Below are 18095 nucleotides of genomic sequence, written 5' to 3' on the forward strand. Positions count from 1 at the left end.
CAACATCCCTGGTCATCTTGGTTTTTATTCACACCAGGGACGATACGACGATGTTTCTAACACGCCTCTCCCTGGGCGTGGGCACCAAGAACACTGATCGCCTTGGTGCTTTCAGACACCCTGAGGACGAAACAGCACTACCCCTGGGCAGGCCTCTCCTCAGGCGTGGGCACCAAGCGCGCAGAGATAAGGGCTAAGTTGCCTTGGTGTTTAGACACCTTGTGGACGATACGACGCTGTTGTAATAAGCATCTGCACGGGCGTGGGCACCAAAGCGCGACTTTTGTCCCAAGTGTTTAGACATGTTGAGGACGATGCGACCTCGCGTTCAGAAGGTCTCTCCTCGAGCGTGGACACCCAGTACAGGTAAGATAAGTCCTCCTCGCCCTCGAGCGATGTCGAGGCCACAAAAAAATGGTTAAGTCCTCCTATGCCTTTGGGCGACGACGAGGCAGGCGATGCCTTCATGAGGTAGATTCCTCGCAGATACGAAGGCCAAGTGAAGTTTGAAGCGAAAGGATCAAGAGAAGGATATGCATCACAACTTAGAAAGGAAGAGCAAGAGCAGAAAAGAACACGCAAAGGTATGAAACCAGAATGATCAGGTATATTCAAAGTATGCAAAAGGCATTGTTCATAAAGACTACAAAGATTAGTTATGTGCAAAATGGGTAGCAAAAAATGTTCACAGTAGTTACAAAATACAAAAGAGAAGCTATGCTTCATAGGCCTCCAAGGACACTATCTTGTCGTCGACCACTTCATTGAATGGGTTGCACTCAGAGACGTCGATGCCAGGGTTTGCGCAGGCCGCTTGAACAAGGGCCTCACCAAACCCGTCGGTGAACCCCGTTGCAACCTCCTCGCTCAACTTTTCCTTTGCTACCTTGAAGTGTTCGGCCTGAGTGGTCATCTCTTGATCCTTGCAGGCCAAGGCAACAATCAGCTCCTGAACCTTGGCCTGAAGGTTGGCATTTTCAATGGTCAGCTGGGCACATTCATTGGTTTTTTCCTCGAGCGCAGCTTCGGTCTTCCCAAGTGTTTGCTCCCGATCAACACACTGGTTCTCGAGCTTCTTCTGCTGCGCCTCGGAGGTCTTCACCGCCGCTTCAAGATCGGCGACTTTTACACGGAGAGGCACCACCTGATTGAGGAGTTCAGCATGGGCTTGCCCCACCTCATGCAGCCGCTTGTTGGCCTCCTCCTTCGCATTTTGTGCCACCCTCAAAGAAGTCTGGTAAGCCTCCTCTTGGCGCTCCCAGTGGCGGGCCAAGGTTTCTTTCTCTTCTCTCTGTAAGGCGACTTTTTTCTCTAGAGCTTGAAGGGTGAAGGCCTCGATCGCCCTAGCCTTAGCTTGCTCACGCCAGTTTTGTGCGCAAGGCATGAAGGCGCCCATATAATAGTATATACCTTCTGTTTTGGGCCCTTCAACTCCCCTTTCCAAGAAGCCCCTCAGCGAGTCTTGGATGGGCAAGGGAAGTTCTGGAGCAGGCGGTGGGGCAGAAGTGGGCTCAGCCTCAGTCCCACCCACCAAGGCCGTAGGTTGAGGGGGTGAGGTGGCACTCGGAGGGTGTTCCCTGAGGGATTCAGCTCCGGAGGAAGAAGAGATGGCGGAGGTTGCAGTCTGAGGAGCAGCTTGAGTGGTCCTTCTTCTTTTGAAGACTTGCCCTCCAGCAGAGTCCTCGTCGTCATCAGAAGGCACCACTACCACCCTTTTACCCTTGTCAAGGGGGGCTGGCGCGGCAGCGGCTTCAGCCAGCGCAAGAGGCATAACTGCTATGGGGGGTGGTGAGTGTGGGGGGTGGTTTGGAGAGGATACAGATTGAGGAGGCGATGTTGTAGGTGGGTTTTGAAGGTGAAGGCTAGGGGGAGTAGGGGCAGTCTCAGAGGTTGGAGGTAGGGAATCCCCAACCCCTTTTGCTGAAGCCTCGCCTTTGGACTTCAAAATCTGGGCGAGTTTCAACCTTCGTTGCTTGTCCATCCTTGAATCTGCACCAGTAAAATAAACGCATTAGAGATTAGTTCTAAGCTTAGTCACTATGGCATGAGAAAGCAAATAAATCATAAAGCAAAAAACAAGCACAGACAGAGTTATCTAAGTAGCAGAGGCAGAAGCAGGGGTGGCCCTCATACCCATATACTTGGCAAGGGCTTCAACATTATATTCACGACTTATCATAAGGGAGGTATCAAAGGGCCCCGCGCTGACCAAGATTTGGCAGACCTTGCGATCGAATGAGGGTAGCTCATCGAGGGACTTGGGCTTCGTTAGCTTGACCTTCTCCACCCAATACAAGGGGAAGTCGTCGAGAGCAGTTGGGTCATAATCAGAGCAGCATACTCTGAAGAACTTGCCCCTCCATCCCTTGAAGGATTGCTGGAACAAGGTTAGGAGGACCCTCCCAGCGATGCTACTAAAACTGACCCAGAGGCTTTTTCCTTGTTTCTTCACTTCGAAGAAGTGGAGAAAGATGTCGACAAAGGGGGTCTGCCCGAGATATCCGCATGATATGCTGAATGCCTTATGAAAGCCCAGCTCTTAGGGTGAAGCTGGGCGGGGGCAACATTGATCTCGGTTAAGAGCTCTCGTTCGAACGCGGAGAAGGGCAGGCGCATCCCAATACGTTTGAAGACCACCTGGTAGAAAAAGAAGAAGGGGACCTGATGTGATTCCACTAGCCATATAGAGAAAGGTTCTTGACCTTCTTAGGAATCACCTTGAGTTGGACATTATAGAGGCACTTTTCTTAGAGTTGGATCATTGTTCTAAGACAAGAACTCACCAAAAACTAGTACCAAATCCCAAACTCATTTGGATGAACCAATTGTAGTCAAATTGAACCGAACAAATGAGCAAGAAAAGCAAAGGAATAAGATGAATGGACAGAAATATAAAACTGCCGAACCAAAACTCATAAAAAACAGCAAGAACACCAAACCAAAACTCAAGAACACAAGCTAACAAAAACAATAGAAAGAGGAGGAAGGAAGGAGAAGAGAGTGCTCATGAAGATGGAAGGATGTTGGATGATCACGCCACTAAAAGTGTGGAATGCTCCTAGATAAGAGTGATGCCGCCACTTGAGGACTCCATTGATCCATCAAGATAAGACTAGAGAAGAAGGCTCCAAAAGCTCTCCAAAGTTCACTCAAAATTTGAGTAGAGTTTTCTTAGATTAATTCCAATCTGAATTTTACAAAGGAAGCACCTCTCTTTATAGCCTAAGGTGCTGAAAAATAGGTGGGAAATTTCAAATAAACTCATTTGAAATTCCCACAAAAAACAAGTCACATGGGAGGTGTGACCTTTTTCTACTATGACACCTCCCAAAAACTACACCTACACCACTCTCCTAAGTCACATGGGTAATGTGACTTTATTTTACATTTTCACACTCCTTTATTTAATAACCACACCTCCTAAAACTATACAAGAGTATTTCAAAGCTTGGCCTTGCCCCTCATGGGATGGACTTGGGCTCTTTGGGCTTTGGCCTTTTTGGGCTTGGGCTTGGGCTTTGGGCTTGGGCCTCATCTTTATTTTATGTCTTCTTTTAATTTTGAGAAGACTAGAAGGAAGAACTTCAAATGTGAGGGTGGATGTCCTCTTCCTCCATTAATAAAAACCTCCTTTATTTGATTCTCATCAGGACCCCATTGTTGGCCCTCTCATCTCCGCATACACACAGGAGAGCACAAAAATATCTTCGTCGTGCCTCCTAGCGAAGGCACGATGTTGATAAACGCTGATCCTTCGATATGATCTCTCCATTCTTTCATGAAGGTTAGGGTGGAGTGCTCTTCGAGCAGCTCGTCTGAGGCCCAGGTGTAAAGGGCCTTATAGTTGATCTTCGGGGGTGGTGGATTGGCGGTTGTTTTCGTACGCGCCATAGGATTGGTGAAAAAGCTGAAGAAGGAAGAAAAAAACAAAGGCTTAGCAAGGAAGGTTTGAAGAAGCAAATGGGAAGAAACCCTAGAAAAACCCTACCCACGCGAGAAGAGAAGAACAAGGGAAACGACGAAGCGAGTAGAACACAGAAATGCAGAAAATATAAACAGTTCTAGGCAGTTATAAGAGCAATACAGTAAAGGGAAAGAGTCATCGAAGAAGAAAAACCATACCTTTTGAGTATCTGGGTGGTTGAAGATTGAAAGTGCGAAGGAGAGAATGAAGGTTGCAGAGAAAGTTTGAGAAGATGAACAGTGGAGGGAATGCGAAAGAGTGAATGAAACAGTGGTTTGGAGCGCGCGTTTTCGAAAAGGTATAACGTTAACTTGAGGAGCGCGAGAGGCGCTAAGTGATGACCGTGCGATTGAGCCACATGTCAAGAGATTAAAGCATAACTTAAAACGTCACATCCTCAGCGCAGAGAATGTCACGTCAACTGCTCAAGGGAATGTCACGTCAGCAGGAATGCCACGTGGATGATAGGGCGAGGCCTTAGTCTTTTTGCTGAAACAAGTGTCAGCTCAAGACTGGGGGGCTTGTGTACCGTCCCGTCCCCGGGCGTTGACCAAAGTCAAAGTCAAAGCCAAACTCAAACATATGGTGGGACCCATCCAGGGAGCCCAGGGAGGAAAGTCAACAGGTTGACGGCTTAAGGCGTCGCCAGGTTAAGGCGTCGCCAAGATAAGGCGTCGCCAGGTCAAGGCGTCGCCAGGTTAAGGCGTCGCTAGGCTAAGACGTCGCCAGGTTGAGGCGTCGCCAGGTTGAGACATCGACGGTGTCATCCCCCGATACCCACGGGTAGGAAAGACCGTGGAGGGGGCGACACCACGAGAGGCCTCAGGCCCCGGTATCTCAGAACAGTAATAAAGAGAAGAGAAAGGTGGCTTCAAGGCCATATTCCCAGTACCAGTGAGGAGTAACCTGACTTGTGAAGTACCCACGCCACCTCTGGGAGACCCCTGGGATAGATACGACCCATGAGAGGGCCACGCCCAGGGGTGAACCATGTGCGTAGTACGAGAGGAAGGTAGATACACTCCCAGGGCGAGTGACTAGAGGCTGGGGCGCATAAGTTAGCACCCAGAAAGTCACCCCTTGAGCCAGATGCACTTCGAGGAAGGAGGAATTACACGATGGAATATCCCTAAGTTGGGTTACGACGCTGTAAGGCCCTCCACATAGAACAACAATCAAGTCAGAAGAACACATGGCAGTAAGTACTGAAACAGCAAGGTGTATAAGTTTCCCTGAAAGTTTGCTAAGGTACGTTTTTATTCAGTTTACGTTTTGAACGCTTTAAAGCACTTTAAACGCTTTAAATGCTTTGAACGTTTTAAACGCGTCGAACGTTTCTAAGTGCTTTAAGTGCGCTTTAAGACGCTTTAAATGCGCTTTGAATGCTTTAGACGTTTAAAAGAGGCTTTAGACGTTTGAGACGGGGATCGAGACTCAATTTTTACACACACACTCTAGTTGCTTGCTCGTGAACCCACTGTACGCACAGGCAATTAGAGAGAAATTAGTTACTCAGTTATTTTACCACCTTCAGAGCATCCATTCACGATGCTCCGATACGGAGGTGTGTCTTTTGGTGTTTTTCGCTTGCTGACTTGATTGTCGGAGTGCAAACGGCTGCGAGGGTGCCACGTTGTTCACTTCTTTTCAGGTACTCACGACGGCTAAGGGTGGGAATTTGTAACAAAGACGAAGGAGTCCTTGATACGGGAGTCTTAGCTACGCATGAAGCACAATCTGGTCAACCGGCGGGAACATTAGCGACGAGTGGCAACCTGGGCCCGCTGAAGAATCTCAACACCTTGCTTTGTAAGGAGTTAGAGGCCAAGATAGCTAGTGTCATCTCGGAGAGTATGAGCTCTTTTGTGTGGTCATCCGCGGACATGCCTGGAATAAATCCAGGTTTCCTGTGCCACCGACTAACTGTTGGGTCTATTAGTGTCTAAGTTCAAGAGGGGAGGGGTGAATTGAGCTTATAAAATTTTCGTAAGAACACACAATTTTTCAGTATTCCAGAGGCAAAAAGAACAGATTGTTTTTACATGAAACAGATTGATTCTTCAGAGCAGTCTTGGCACAATTTGAATTTTGTTCAATGTAAAGTTGTGTTCAACAGGAAATATAACAGAACCAGATCAGCTTAATATTGTGAGGATGAAGGATATAGCTATGCTTAGAAATCAATCAAAAGTTACACAACACAAGATTTCAAGAAGTATGATCCTTTCTCAGGTTTCAATGAATGATCAGTTTGTTTACAATTCACTTAAACCATTATATGCAGCAACCTTGTTTATGATCAGAAAACTTTAACAAATCAGTAAGAACAGTTTTCACTTAACCCAGAATTAACAGATTCAATTTAAAAAGAACAGATTTAGTTCTTGACAGAATTAAGCAAAAACTAGAAAAGAGTGCAGGGATGAGAATACAAGATACACACGTTTTTATACTGGTTCACTCATACAGAGCTACATCCAGTCTCACCTTACCCCAAGGTGGAATTCACTAAAAACAGTACCAGTCACTTACAAAACCAGCAGTTCTTGAACACTACAAGAACACCATACACAATGCTGAAAAACCCTATTTCAGCACACCTTGCACTCCAAGAAACCCTATCAAGGAGTGACTAACACTTACACCTTTACAAAACAGAATAAAGGAAAGATTACACCTGAAAAGAAGATGCAAGAACTCAAAACCAGTAGTTCAATTTGCTGCAGAACTGCACCAGCACCTTCACCAAGATTCAAGGTTTCCTAGAACAAGCACACTTGAAAATCTCTTTGGAAAACCTTTCAAAAACTCTTTCAATCCTTCTTCTCACATGGAAATTGTTTGATCTCTGTCAAAAGCGTAATTCCTCAGCACTAATTCATGTGAGAGAGACTTTTCTTTATATAGAAAACAGTTTCTAACTTCTTTTCAAAAAACAGTTGAAAAGCAGTTAAGAAAACAACAGATTCAGTTTTGAACTTAACAGATTTATTTTGTGAAAACTGCCAACTCAGCTTAACAGAAATAACTGTCTGAGTGGTACCTTTGGTGCCCTAACTAACTTGTGAAAACCTTTCAGCAGACCAAAGAATAAACCTGTTCTTTCATAGTAAAACAGATTAAAGTATAACACACAAGCCAGCTCATCTTAACTGAAATAACGAACTGAGCATTCCCTTGGTGTCTTAACAGAAATTTAGAAAAGCCTTTTAACAGAGAAGAAATAAACAGATTCTTTCTCCATAAAACAGATTTATTTGTGTACTGTTTTAAAACTGTTAAAACCATTTAAAAAGCTTTTCAAAAACCATTAAACGAAAGCCTTTTTAACAGAGAAGAAATAAACAGATTCTTTCTCCATAAAACAGATTTATTTGTGTACTGTTTTAAAACTGTTAAAAAACATTTTAAAAAGCTTTTCAAAAACCATTTAACCACATCATGTGCTTGATCTAGACTTGGTTAGGCATCTAGGATAGGTTAAACAGCAAAAGGCAATCATACACACTTACAAGCCTAATTACAAATGAATCTAAAAACCTATTACAATCTTCAAAGCACTCAAGCCATTTTCTTCATCAAACACACATCAAGCCTTGGTAGGGAAGAAGCTTCCTTCAGCTTCAACACTAACAATGGATGAAAGAGTTCAAAGAGGGAGGAAATTCAATGGAGAAAAACGTCTCGCCATCCGGGAAGAAACTTTGAAACTGTTAGTTGTTGGCCCCGTAAGGGAAATCCAATACCCCAAGTGGTTTGCAAACGTTGTCTTGGTAAAAAAAAAAAGTAAACGGAAAGTGGAGAATGTGTGTCGACTTCATCGATCTGAACAAGGCTTGTCTCAAGGACTCTTATTCTTTATCGAGCATAGATTCCCTGGTCGACAACGCCTTAAGATGTCGCTTTTTGAGTTTTCTAGATGGTTTTTCATGGTACAATCAAATCCGCATGCACCCGAAGGACAAGAGTAAGACAACCTTTATGACTGAAGTTGCTAGTTATGCTACAAGTTTGGCCTAAAGAACGCTGGGGCGATCTACCAACGACTCATGTATCAGATTTTTTCACCAATGCTCGTGCGCAACGTCCAAGCATATGTGGATGACATGGTCATCACCCCGGAGAGGGAAGACCATCACATTTCCAACCTATAGGAGTTATTTGCCATTGTAGCAAGGTATAATCTAAAGCTTAATCTTGATAAATGTGTGTTTGGAGTAGAAGCCGGGAAATTTCTTGGTTTCCTGCTAACCGAAAGAGATATAAAGGTGAATACTGATAAGTGCGCAACGGTCATATAAATGAGAAGCCCATATAATATGAAGGAAGTACAACAGCTAACTGGGCGCATGACTACTGTACTGACCAGGAGTGCTCGAAACCTCGATCTAAGCGTTTAGGTATGGTAAGCTCGGTTGTGAGTTATGCCTAGCTCGGCCTAGGCCGGGCGCAGGCCCAAAAGTTCAGTACAAGGTCAACCCAGTTTTTTTAATAAGTTTCCGTGGAAAAGATAATTAATTAAATACAAGAATATTTGAATTGGTTATAGTATATTATCTAATGAAAAATCCATTAGATTGTCTCCATTATATAAGTTTCTCTCTTCCATCTATTCATCACACACCACCACCCATTCATGGAACCATCTCTACCCCTACATCCACCCCCTTGACCCTTGCCAGTCATACCTTACTACACAGAGGTTCTTAATAGCAAATGTTCTTCTTCTTTCACTGTCTACACTGAGGTTCTGTATGCCTTGGAATTATTTTCCAACAAACATTGTCTTTGTATTACACTATATGAAGGCATTTGGCTTATATTGTAGAGGAGATGGTTGAGGAGATTTGTTGCAGTTCTTCTTTTCCCTCAAGCTTGATGAGGGAGTACCTCTTCTCTCACTTTTATCATACACATTTATTTGTTAATTTTACATTGAGTACAATGTATGATTTAAGTGTGGGGGAGGAGAATTATAGTTTAGGATTTGTTTTTCTCTTTTGTTTTTTGTGTGTTTTTTTGATTTGTTTGAGTTTCTTTTTGCTTCTGTTTAAATAAAAAAAACCAGGTTCTTAAGATTGTCTAATGGTTGGTATGTTCATAATTCTTGCAAATCTTGGTTTCTTGATCTTTGTTGTTTGGATTTTCTTAAAAATTGAAAAATAAGTTGGTTATAAGAAATTTTGGGTTGAATCTTTTGATAGACTGTTCCTAATGAGTTTTTTAGCCTTAATTGATATATCGTTTAATGCTCTTTTTAGGTTGCCCCTTAGACTTACCCTTCCTACATGTTATGCACTTATCATAGAAGCTATGTACGGATTTGCGCATGTGGGGCCAAAAGAAATGCTCATGCAATGTGTCTAATATCTTAGCTACCCCAAAGTGTCCCATAAGACCACCCTCATGTGCCTCAAAGACCCTTGGGGAACACAAAGTCTTTTCCCTTTAAAGAGAAAACCATCATGTATAAAAAAGTCTTTGTGTCTTCCCTTTGAGCACTCTTGATAGATGTGAGAGAAATCAAGGACATCCTTATAGAATTCCTTTATGTGATCAAATCCTAAAAATTAAGTATCCAAAACATTTAGCAAGGTGTGTCTTCTTGAAAGAGCATCGATAACCACATTAGTTTTACCTTGCTTATGTTTGATCACATAAGGAAATTGCTCAATGAACACTACCCATTTGGCATGTCTCTTATTGAGCTTGCTTTGGCCATTCAAATACTTAAGGGACTCATGATCACTATGGATCACAAATTCCTTTGGAAAAAGGTAGTTGTTCCGTCCGGTTGACCTGGGACGTCTTCGTGCGCGACCTCAACCGTCAGCTAGGGACTCCTTCCCACTGGTTACCTGTGGATTCCTGCAAAAAAGAGGACAAAAGGGCGCCCTAGCGGCCGTTTGCACTCCGACGCTCAAGTCAGCCAGCAAGAAACACCAAAACTGTGCACCTCCGTCTCTGAGCACCGCGTATAGCACTCTGAAGGTGATAAAAGAACTGTGTATTGTGTGTGTGTTTTCTCCCTCAGGCAAAGATCTTTCCCCAGTTCCTTGTGCGTAACCTCAAGGCTCGAGCAAGCAACTAGAGAGTTTCTGGTAAATTTGCCAAAAGTTCCAACCCTGTTTCCAACATTCTCAGCGCTATTTAAACTACCCAAGCATTAAAAGCGCCTTAAAGCGCCTTAAATTACTACTCAATCAGCGTATCTAATTAGAAAACGTAGCGCATTTAAGACGTTGAAACGCTTGGGAGCCATTATAGTACCTGAATGCCCGAAACGGAAACTGTATTGAATGACTTTAATTACCTGGCACCTGACTAAAGGGTGTTCCTATTCTGACATGGCTGTCGTACACGTGGAGGGCCTCACGACGCCGTGACCCCATCTGGGGGCGTTTCTGCCCATCTGGGGACGTTTCTACGTGTGAGTCCTCCTGCTTGGGAGTGCTACTGCGCTAGGGGTGACTTTTTGGGTGCCAACTCATGCCCCCAATCATCTAGTCACTTACTTTGAGAGCGTATCTGCCTTCCTCTCGTACCCTGCACCCGGCTACCCTGGGCGTGACTTCCCTCTTGAGTCGTATCTGTCCCAAAGGCGTCTCTGGGGCGGCAGGGGTACTTCACAAGTCAGGCTGCCCTACACTGGTGCTATCACTATGGCCTTGAAGCCACCTTTTCCTTCTCCTTATCGCTGCCCCGGGTTATTGGGATCTGAGGCCTTCCCACGGCGTCGCTCCCTCCATGGTCTTTCCTACCCATGGGTATCGGGGAACCACACTGTGATTGCCCTGACTTAATGATAGTTGATCTTGGCGACGCCCTGGTTGGGCGACGCTTTCACCTAGGCGACGCCTTGCCTTGGCAACGCTTCCTCTTGGCGATGCTGTCACTTGGCGTCTCTCCACCTAGGCGACGCCCTGCGTTGACTTTGACTCTCCAGGCGTTAACTTTGACCTTGACTCAGTCAACGCCCGGATACGGGACGGTACACAAGCCCCCCAGTCTTAAGCCGAAGACTTGTCTTCAGCGCAAAGACTAAGGCCTCGCCCACGCCGTCCACGTGCCATCCTGATGACGTGTCATTCCCTGCTGACTCAACAATTCTTCGAATTACTGACGTGACACTTTCTGAACCACAGGGGTGTTCTTAATGGTTGATTGGACATCCTCTGAAGCGGGAAAAACAATGCCCTTTGGTTGTTTTGCTTGCATTATACTCGCTTCTTTCACTTCGTTGGGCGGCCTTGTATGCCCGGGAAAGGTCGCGCACCAATGCCCACGCCCATGGAGAGGCTCACCTAACGGAGCCGTATCGTCCACGGGGCGTCTCAGACACCCAAACGGTCCTTCCCTTGATCCTTAACGCCCGACGCCCACGCCTAAGGAGAGGCCTGCTACAGCAGCGCCGTATCGTCCTCGGGTGTCTGAAACGCCGAGTGCTTTGGGGGGGGGGTCGTTCCCTCCATGGTCTTTCCTTCCCATAGGTATCGGGGAACGCCCCGCTAGTGATTCGCTGGCGTTTTGGTGGTCTCGTCTCCCTCCACAGTCTTTCCTACCTGTGGGTATCGGGGAACGCCCTGCTAGTGATTCGCTGGCGTTTTGGTGGTCTCGTCTCCTTCCACAGTCTTTCCTACCTGTGGGTATCGGGGAGGCGACGCCAGTAACTAACTTTGCTTTCTTCGATTTCGTCTCCCTCCACAGTCTTTCCTACCTGTGGGTATCTCTCAGTAACTCTGGGTAACTCTCAGTAACGTACCCGGGAGAGTTCTCTTCACACCCTTCCAAAACTCGTTCACCGGGTGGAAAGGCCGGTTCTTCAAGATCTGCTGCACTGACCTCGTTCTCGACGCTCTGGATGGGTTTCCGCTGTACTGGGTGAGAGAGGCGAGGGCCCTCAAAACCAAACCCTTCAAGAAGCTGGCTCCAAGTGATCAAATAGCTTGCCGGATTCTTGCTGAGGTGGGAGGTTTTGACTCTGCCACTTTGATCAGCCTGGAGTTCAACGCTGGGACTCTCGAAAAGTACATATGTAAGAGTCACTGCCCCAGAAACTTTGGCCTTTATCGCTTTCCAACCGTGCATGTCTTGCTTCATGGTATCTCTGACACATTTATCTCCCTTGGTGCAGGTTCGAAGATAAATCAAGACAGGAGGACACGACTTACTCGAGCTCTGCGGGCTAGGATCAAGGCTTCGTCTTCCTCCAGTCCTGACTCCGACGGCCACTGAGAAGCGGTTCTTTTGTGATTTGCATGAGTTGTAATACTTGCCCCATTTGCGCTACTCCCATTGTGTCGAACATTGCTTGTAACATCAATTTTCTATATCATACTTGATTTTTGCAACGTCACGTTACCCTGCATACGTTTCGCATATTGTGCGCTTTTCTTTCGTCATGTTCACCAACAGCGCCTGCCTCCATCCAGGCGACGCCTTCTTTCTTGGTGACGCCTTCTTTCTTGGCGACGCCTTGACCTAGGCGACGCCTTCTTTCTTGGCGGCGCCTTCTCTTGGCGACGCCTTACATTACTTCAAACGGAGAAAGATAAAGGCTGAAAACCAAGGCACTTCTTTTTCTCAAACTGGTTTTACCATTGAAGTTTATAGGGCTTTGCATGAGAGATGGTAGGTAACCCAAGTTTCTCTACCACTCTTGAGCTTGCCACATTTGCACAACTCCCCCCATCCACAATTAAGGAGCACAACTTATCATTAATGAGGCATCTAGTATAGAAAATGTTTTCCCTTTGACTTTCATCAAAAGGTTTTAAAACTTGGCATAACATGCGTCTCACTACTAATAAGCCTCCTTCACATGAAATCTCACTTTCTTCCTCACTTGGGGATCTAGAAGGGGTAGGGGACCTAGAACTTTGTGAGCTATGATCACTCATGACAACCCTTTGCTTAGCCATCATGTTTATTTTTGAAGGACAATTAGTGATGAGAATCAACTAAAGGTGGCTTTTTATAATGAAGAACAAGATCATTCGCCTTCACATTTAAAGTTTTTCTTGTTAATCTTTGCAAAAGATAAAGCCCAAGCCCAAGCCCAAGCCCAAGAAGGCCAAAGCCCACAAAAGCCCAAAGACCATCCCATGAAGGACAAGGCCAAGTTTTAAATAAATATTGTTTAGAAAGGTGCTTAGAGGGAAACATTAGAAACCTCTATTGTTAAAGCATCTTTTAGTCTTTAGTTAAGAGTCTTAGGGGGGGTGTATTAGTAGATAGGTGTAGGAGTAAATAAGGAGGTGCCAAAGTGAGAGAAAGGATCACACCTTCCTCATGCCTTGTTTTAGGCGCAAATTCTAGAAGCTTTTTGGGAGGGAGTTTTTTTGAATTTGTGTAGCTTACATTTCAGCACCTTAGGCTATAAATAGAGGTGCTCTCTTTGTAAAATTCAGATTGGAATTAATCTAAGAAAACTCTACTCAAATTTTGAGTGACCTTTGGAGAGCTTTTGGAGCCTTCTTCTCTAGTCTTATCTTGATGGATCATTGGAGTCCTCAAGTGGCGGCATCACTCTCATCTAGGAGCATTCCACACTTCTAGTGGCGAGATCATCCAACATTCTTCCATCTTCATGAGCACTCTCTTCTCCTTCCTTTCTTCTTTTTCAATTGTTCATGTTGCCTTGTGTTCTTGAGTTGTTTTGGTTCGGTTTTTCCATTTTCCAGCACCTATGTTCTGTTTTTGTTTTTAATTTCTATTTTGTTCGGTTCATATGTTTACTTGCTTAATTCTGTTCGGTCATTCCAAGTTTTAATCTCTTTGTTGATTCAATTTGACAATATTTGGTTCATCCAAATGAGTTTGGGATTTGGTACTAGTTATTGGTGAGTTCTTGTCTTAGAACCATGATCCAACTCTAAGAAAAGTGCCTTTATATTTTCCAGCTCAAGGTGATTCCTAAAAATGTCAAGAATCTTGTTCTATGTGGCTATTGGAATCACATCAATTAGATGGAATGTGCCCAAAACCTAAATATTTAAAACACTTTCTACTTGAGGTTTTGGTAGGTGACTTAGGTGTTGAAGTTGAGGGATTAGAATGTCTAGGGTTGTAAGTGTAATCTTTCTTAACATTTGCGAATTTTTTTTGGAAGAAGTTTTGTTTTTGTTTTTCCAAGATGATTGGTGGTAGCCATCATTATGAGAGTTTTTGAAATGGGTTTTCTTTGAAAGTTGGGTTTCAACCTTGATGTCAAGGTGAACCAATTTTTCTAATGATGAATACTCATAAAGTTCTACCACATCTTGGACTTCCCTTCTCAATCCACTTACAAATCTAGCCATTTTAGACTCCTCACTTTCATGCATGTCAAATTTAGTTAAAGTCGTTTCAAGCTCTTTAAAATAATCATCAACACTTTTTATTCCTTGTTGAAGTCATTGAAGCTTCAACAAGAGTTCCTTCCTATAGTGAGGAGGAACAAACCTAGAGCGCATGCATAAATTAAATCCTCCCAAGAGACCACGATTGGCCTCTTGTTAAGTCCAATGTCCATTACAATCTTATGCCACCAATGCATGGCATAGTCTAAAAACTCAAAGGAGGCTAACTTGACTTTTTGGTCTTCTTGGACCTCATGTACATTAAAAATTTGTTCAACTTTAGCCTCCCATCCTAGGTAAATGTTGGGGTCACCTTCCCCACTAAAACTAGGAAGTTTTACATAAGGCAAAGAAATTTTAGGAGCATGGTGCTGATGTTGGTGCCTCTCATCAAATTGGTTCAATCTCCATTCTTCATCTTCCTCATGGCTGCCATATGGAGTTAAACTCCTTGTAGCCCTCCTATGCTCCCACCTCCTTGGTTGTCTTACTTGAGAGCCTCTCATCCATTTGTCTCATTTCCTCTTCTTTTTGGGCAAGGGATCTCCTAGCAGCCGCCAATTCACCCATAAGGAATGCCTTTTGGGGAGATTGGGGTTTTGATGACTCCCCTGAAGAAAGATAAGCCATAATTCACAAGTGAACAAAAATTAGTGAAATAGAAGTTAGAAAACACTCTCTCAAGTTTGCGTCACTTTTGGTGAAAAAAATCAAGAGGAGAACACTCAAAACACTCAAAAGAATTTTATCCTCCAACAAAAGGTCTATCTTGGTGTTGAAAAGAATTCTCAAGTGAAAGTGGACAAAGCCCTTCACACTTGATCTCAAAGAACCACAACAAAACTTAAGGAATTTGAAAAGACAATCAAGGAAAGCTAAAAACAAGAAAGCTAAACCAAATTTTGGGAAAAGAGATTATGACAAAACTTGTAAAGGAAGATAAGCAAGAAAAAGACACACAAAAAAGACTCTAAGACACTTACTAAACTTTTAACAATGAGATTTTCTTTAGTAAATTTGTCAAAGCAAAAGGATAAACATTCCACAATGTTGAAATCAATTTGCCAAAAAGATGAACGCACAATTTTGAAAATGTTGTTCTTTAAAAGATTGGAACACAATTTTTTTTTGCGCAAATTCCCTTGCTTTTTTTTTATACTTGTTCTTGGATTATGGAAATGAAATGTCCATAGTTTTGACCATTCATATTTCCATATAACTCAAATTTTCACAAAAAGTTTGGGATTCAAAACAATTGATCACTTGAAATATTTTGTTTGGAACTTAAATCTACTTCTACTAAAACAAGTTTCTAATTACTTATAAACTTTCACAATTATAACACAAGTAAGTAGAGGCAAAAATATAAGGACTCTTAGAACACTAAAGAACATATGACTCAAGGCAAAAAGGTAAGAACAATAAAAGACATAAAGGAACATTCAAAAAGCGAAAACAATGTTATTGAATAAGGTAAATGCCGAATTTAAAAGCAAGAAAAATAAAGGGTTGAATTTAAAAGTGCTTGAAAGTAAAGACAAGAATTTAAAGGTACTTGAATGTAAAGACAAGGAATTAAAGATGCGAAAAAGTAAAGTGCCAATCAACTCTAAACAAGATAAGCTTAAAAACCAAAGCTCTGAATACCACATGATGTGAATTGATTTTTAGATGTTTTCATTTATGTAACACTTTTACTTAAGATTGGGATTTTAAAAATTAATGGTGAGGACCAAAGGAAGATTCCCACTGGACATTAACTTAACCAAGTGGTTAAGTAAGTGTGAAGGTTCACTTCACAATGGCAAAGATGAAAAATAAGATATAGTGAGGATGAGATGCAATTGCGGAATTGAAATGGGCACAAGGTAAACATCAATGGTGGTCATGGCCTCCTAAATGATGCACCATACTCATAATTATGAGCTAAACCCAAGAGCAACAAATATGAGAACTAAGAGACATAAACATAAATGGAATTGAGAAATGGAAGGAAAACAGAGTGAGAAAACTTATGATGGCTTGGACTGCCAATTGTGGGTCTCCTTCAACGAAGTGGCTGGGAGAGCATTGTAAGAATTAATGGCCTTAACAAAAGGGGGGTGAATTGTTTAAGGGGCGTTTTTCGAAAATATATGTTAAGAATGAAGATTGATATTGATTTACAGATAAACAAATCAGATCAGCCAAGAAAACAAAACTGTTAAACTAGCTATCAGAAAAACAACCAGTTGAAATTACGTTTTAATCGATTGTTTATGGCAGTAGTGTTAAAATCACAATTCAGTCAGATTTTAAATGAGTGAGGGAAAGAGAAGATCACACAATCAATTATAGTGGTTCACTCCTTACCAGAGCTACATCCAGTCCCCAGAAAATCACTGGGTATTCACTAAGTAACCAACAACAGATTACAATCACACAACACTACAAAGAGGTGATCTTGATCCCACAAGAACATACACCCTCTTTGCCTTTTCACACAATCACAGTCAGAAAAACCTCTGACCTTACAGATTCAATGCTTTACAAGAATACAAAATGAAAAACAATTATAGGAATATAAGGAACAAATTACACCTGAAGTACAGGAAATCACAGAGCTCCTAATTCACTTCTTGAACCACTTGCACAGCCTTAGGTAATCATAGCAAAGCTTGAATCAAATCTCCCTCGAAGATCTTTCTTAATCTCACTTTCTGTGTGTTTTCAAATATGGAGGTAACCAGTTTTATAGCTCTTAAATCTAGCCGTTTTTGGCAGTTAAACACGAGCTAAAACAGATTCATATTAACTGAAAACATATTTAACAGGTTTTTGAAAAGCTGTTAAGAAATTCAAAAATCAACCGGTTGAAATGTTGTTTTAACTGGTTGAATTGGTTTTGATAGTTAGTCAACCAAGTCAAAAACAATTTTGAAAACCCTCAAACATGGCCTTGAAGCCATCTTTCTCTCCCCTCTAACTTGACTTCTGGCGATTTCGCCCCCTCCACAGTCTTCTCTACCCGTGGGTATCGGGGGGCGACGCAATCAGCGTCTTATACTGGCGACGCCATCAACGCCTTGTACTGGCGACGCCTTGTCCTGGCAACGCCTCTTCTTCTTGGTGACGCCTCATCCTCCTTCCTTGGGCCGCTCAATGGGTCCCACTGTATCTTTGACTTTGACTTTAGTCAACGCTCGGGGACGGGACGGTACAGTGACTTAGAGGAGCTATTTACCACAATAGCCAAGTACAAGTTGAAGTTGAACCCCAGAAAGTGTGTGTTTGGGGTGGAGGCAGGAAAGTTCTTAGGGTTCTTACTCACTGAACGCGAGATAGAGGCAAACCCTGAGAAGTGCATCACCATTATAGCGATGAGGAGTCCAAAGTCAGTAAAGAAGGTGCAACAGTTGACAGGTCGGATGGCCGCCTTGTCGCGGTTTCTCTCAGCAAAAGGGGAGAAGGGACATTCATATTTCCAATGCCTAAAGAGGAATGACAGGTTCGTGTGGACCAGTGAATGTGAAGAGTCGTTCCTCAAGCTAAAAGAATACCTTGCCAGTCCCCCCGTACTGTGTAAGCCATTGCCAGGTGTTTCGCTCTGCTTATACTTCGTCGTTACGGATCAGGCCATAAGCTTGGTCATCGTCCAGGAGCAGGACCATGTATAGAGGCCCACATACTTCGTCAACAAAGTCCTGCAAGAACCTGAGGTGCGCTATCAAGCCATAGAGAAAGCAGCTCTAGCAGTGGTATTTGCAGCAAGAAGGCTCTGCCACTATTTCCAAAGTTTCACTGTAATCGTG

The 18095-nt window shown here is 43.4% G+C and overlaps 1 protein-coding gene across 1 annotated transcript; it reads right to left on the bottom strand.

The window, feature by feature from the left end:
- Positions 1 to 715: 715 nt before the first annotated feature.
- LOC137832979 (uncharacterized) lies at positions 716 to 14934 on the bottom strand. Its single transcript, XM_068641383.1, has 2 exons — positions 14796 to 14934; positions 716 to 1989 (listed from the first exon to the last, which is right to left on the bottom strand). Exons 1-2 carry the CDS (start codon positions 14932 to 14934, stop codon positions 716 to 718), a joined length of 1413 nt encoding a protein of 470 aa, XP_068497484.1.
- Between the last annotated feature and the right edge of the window lie 3161 nt (positions 14935 to 18095).

Source organism: Phaseolus vulgaris, chromosome 6 (genome assembly GCF_000499845.2).
Source record: "Phaseolus vulgaris cultivar G19833 chromosome 6, P. vulgaris v2.0, whole genome shotgun sequence".
Classification (NCBI taxonomy): domain Eukaryota; kingdom Viridiplantae; phylum Streptophyta; class Magnoliopsida; order Fabales; family Fabaceae; genus Phaseolus; species Phaseolus vulgaris.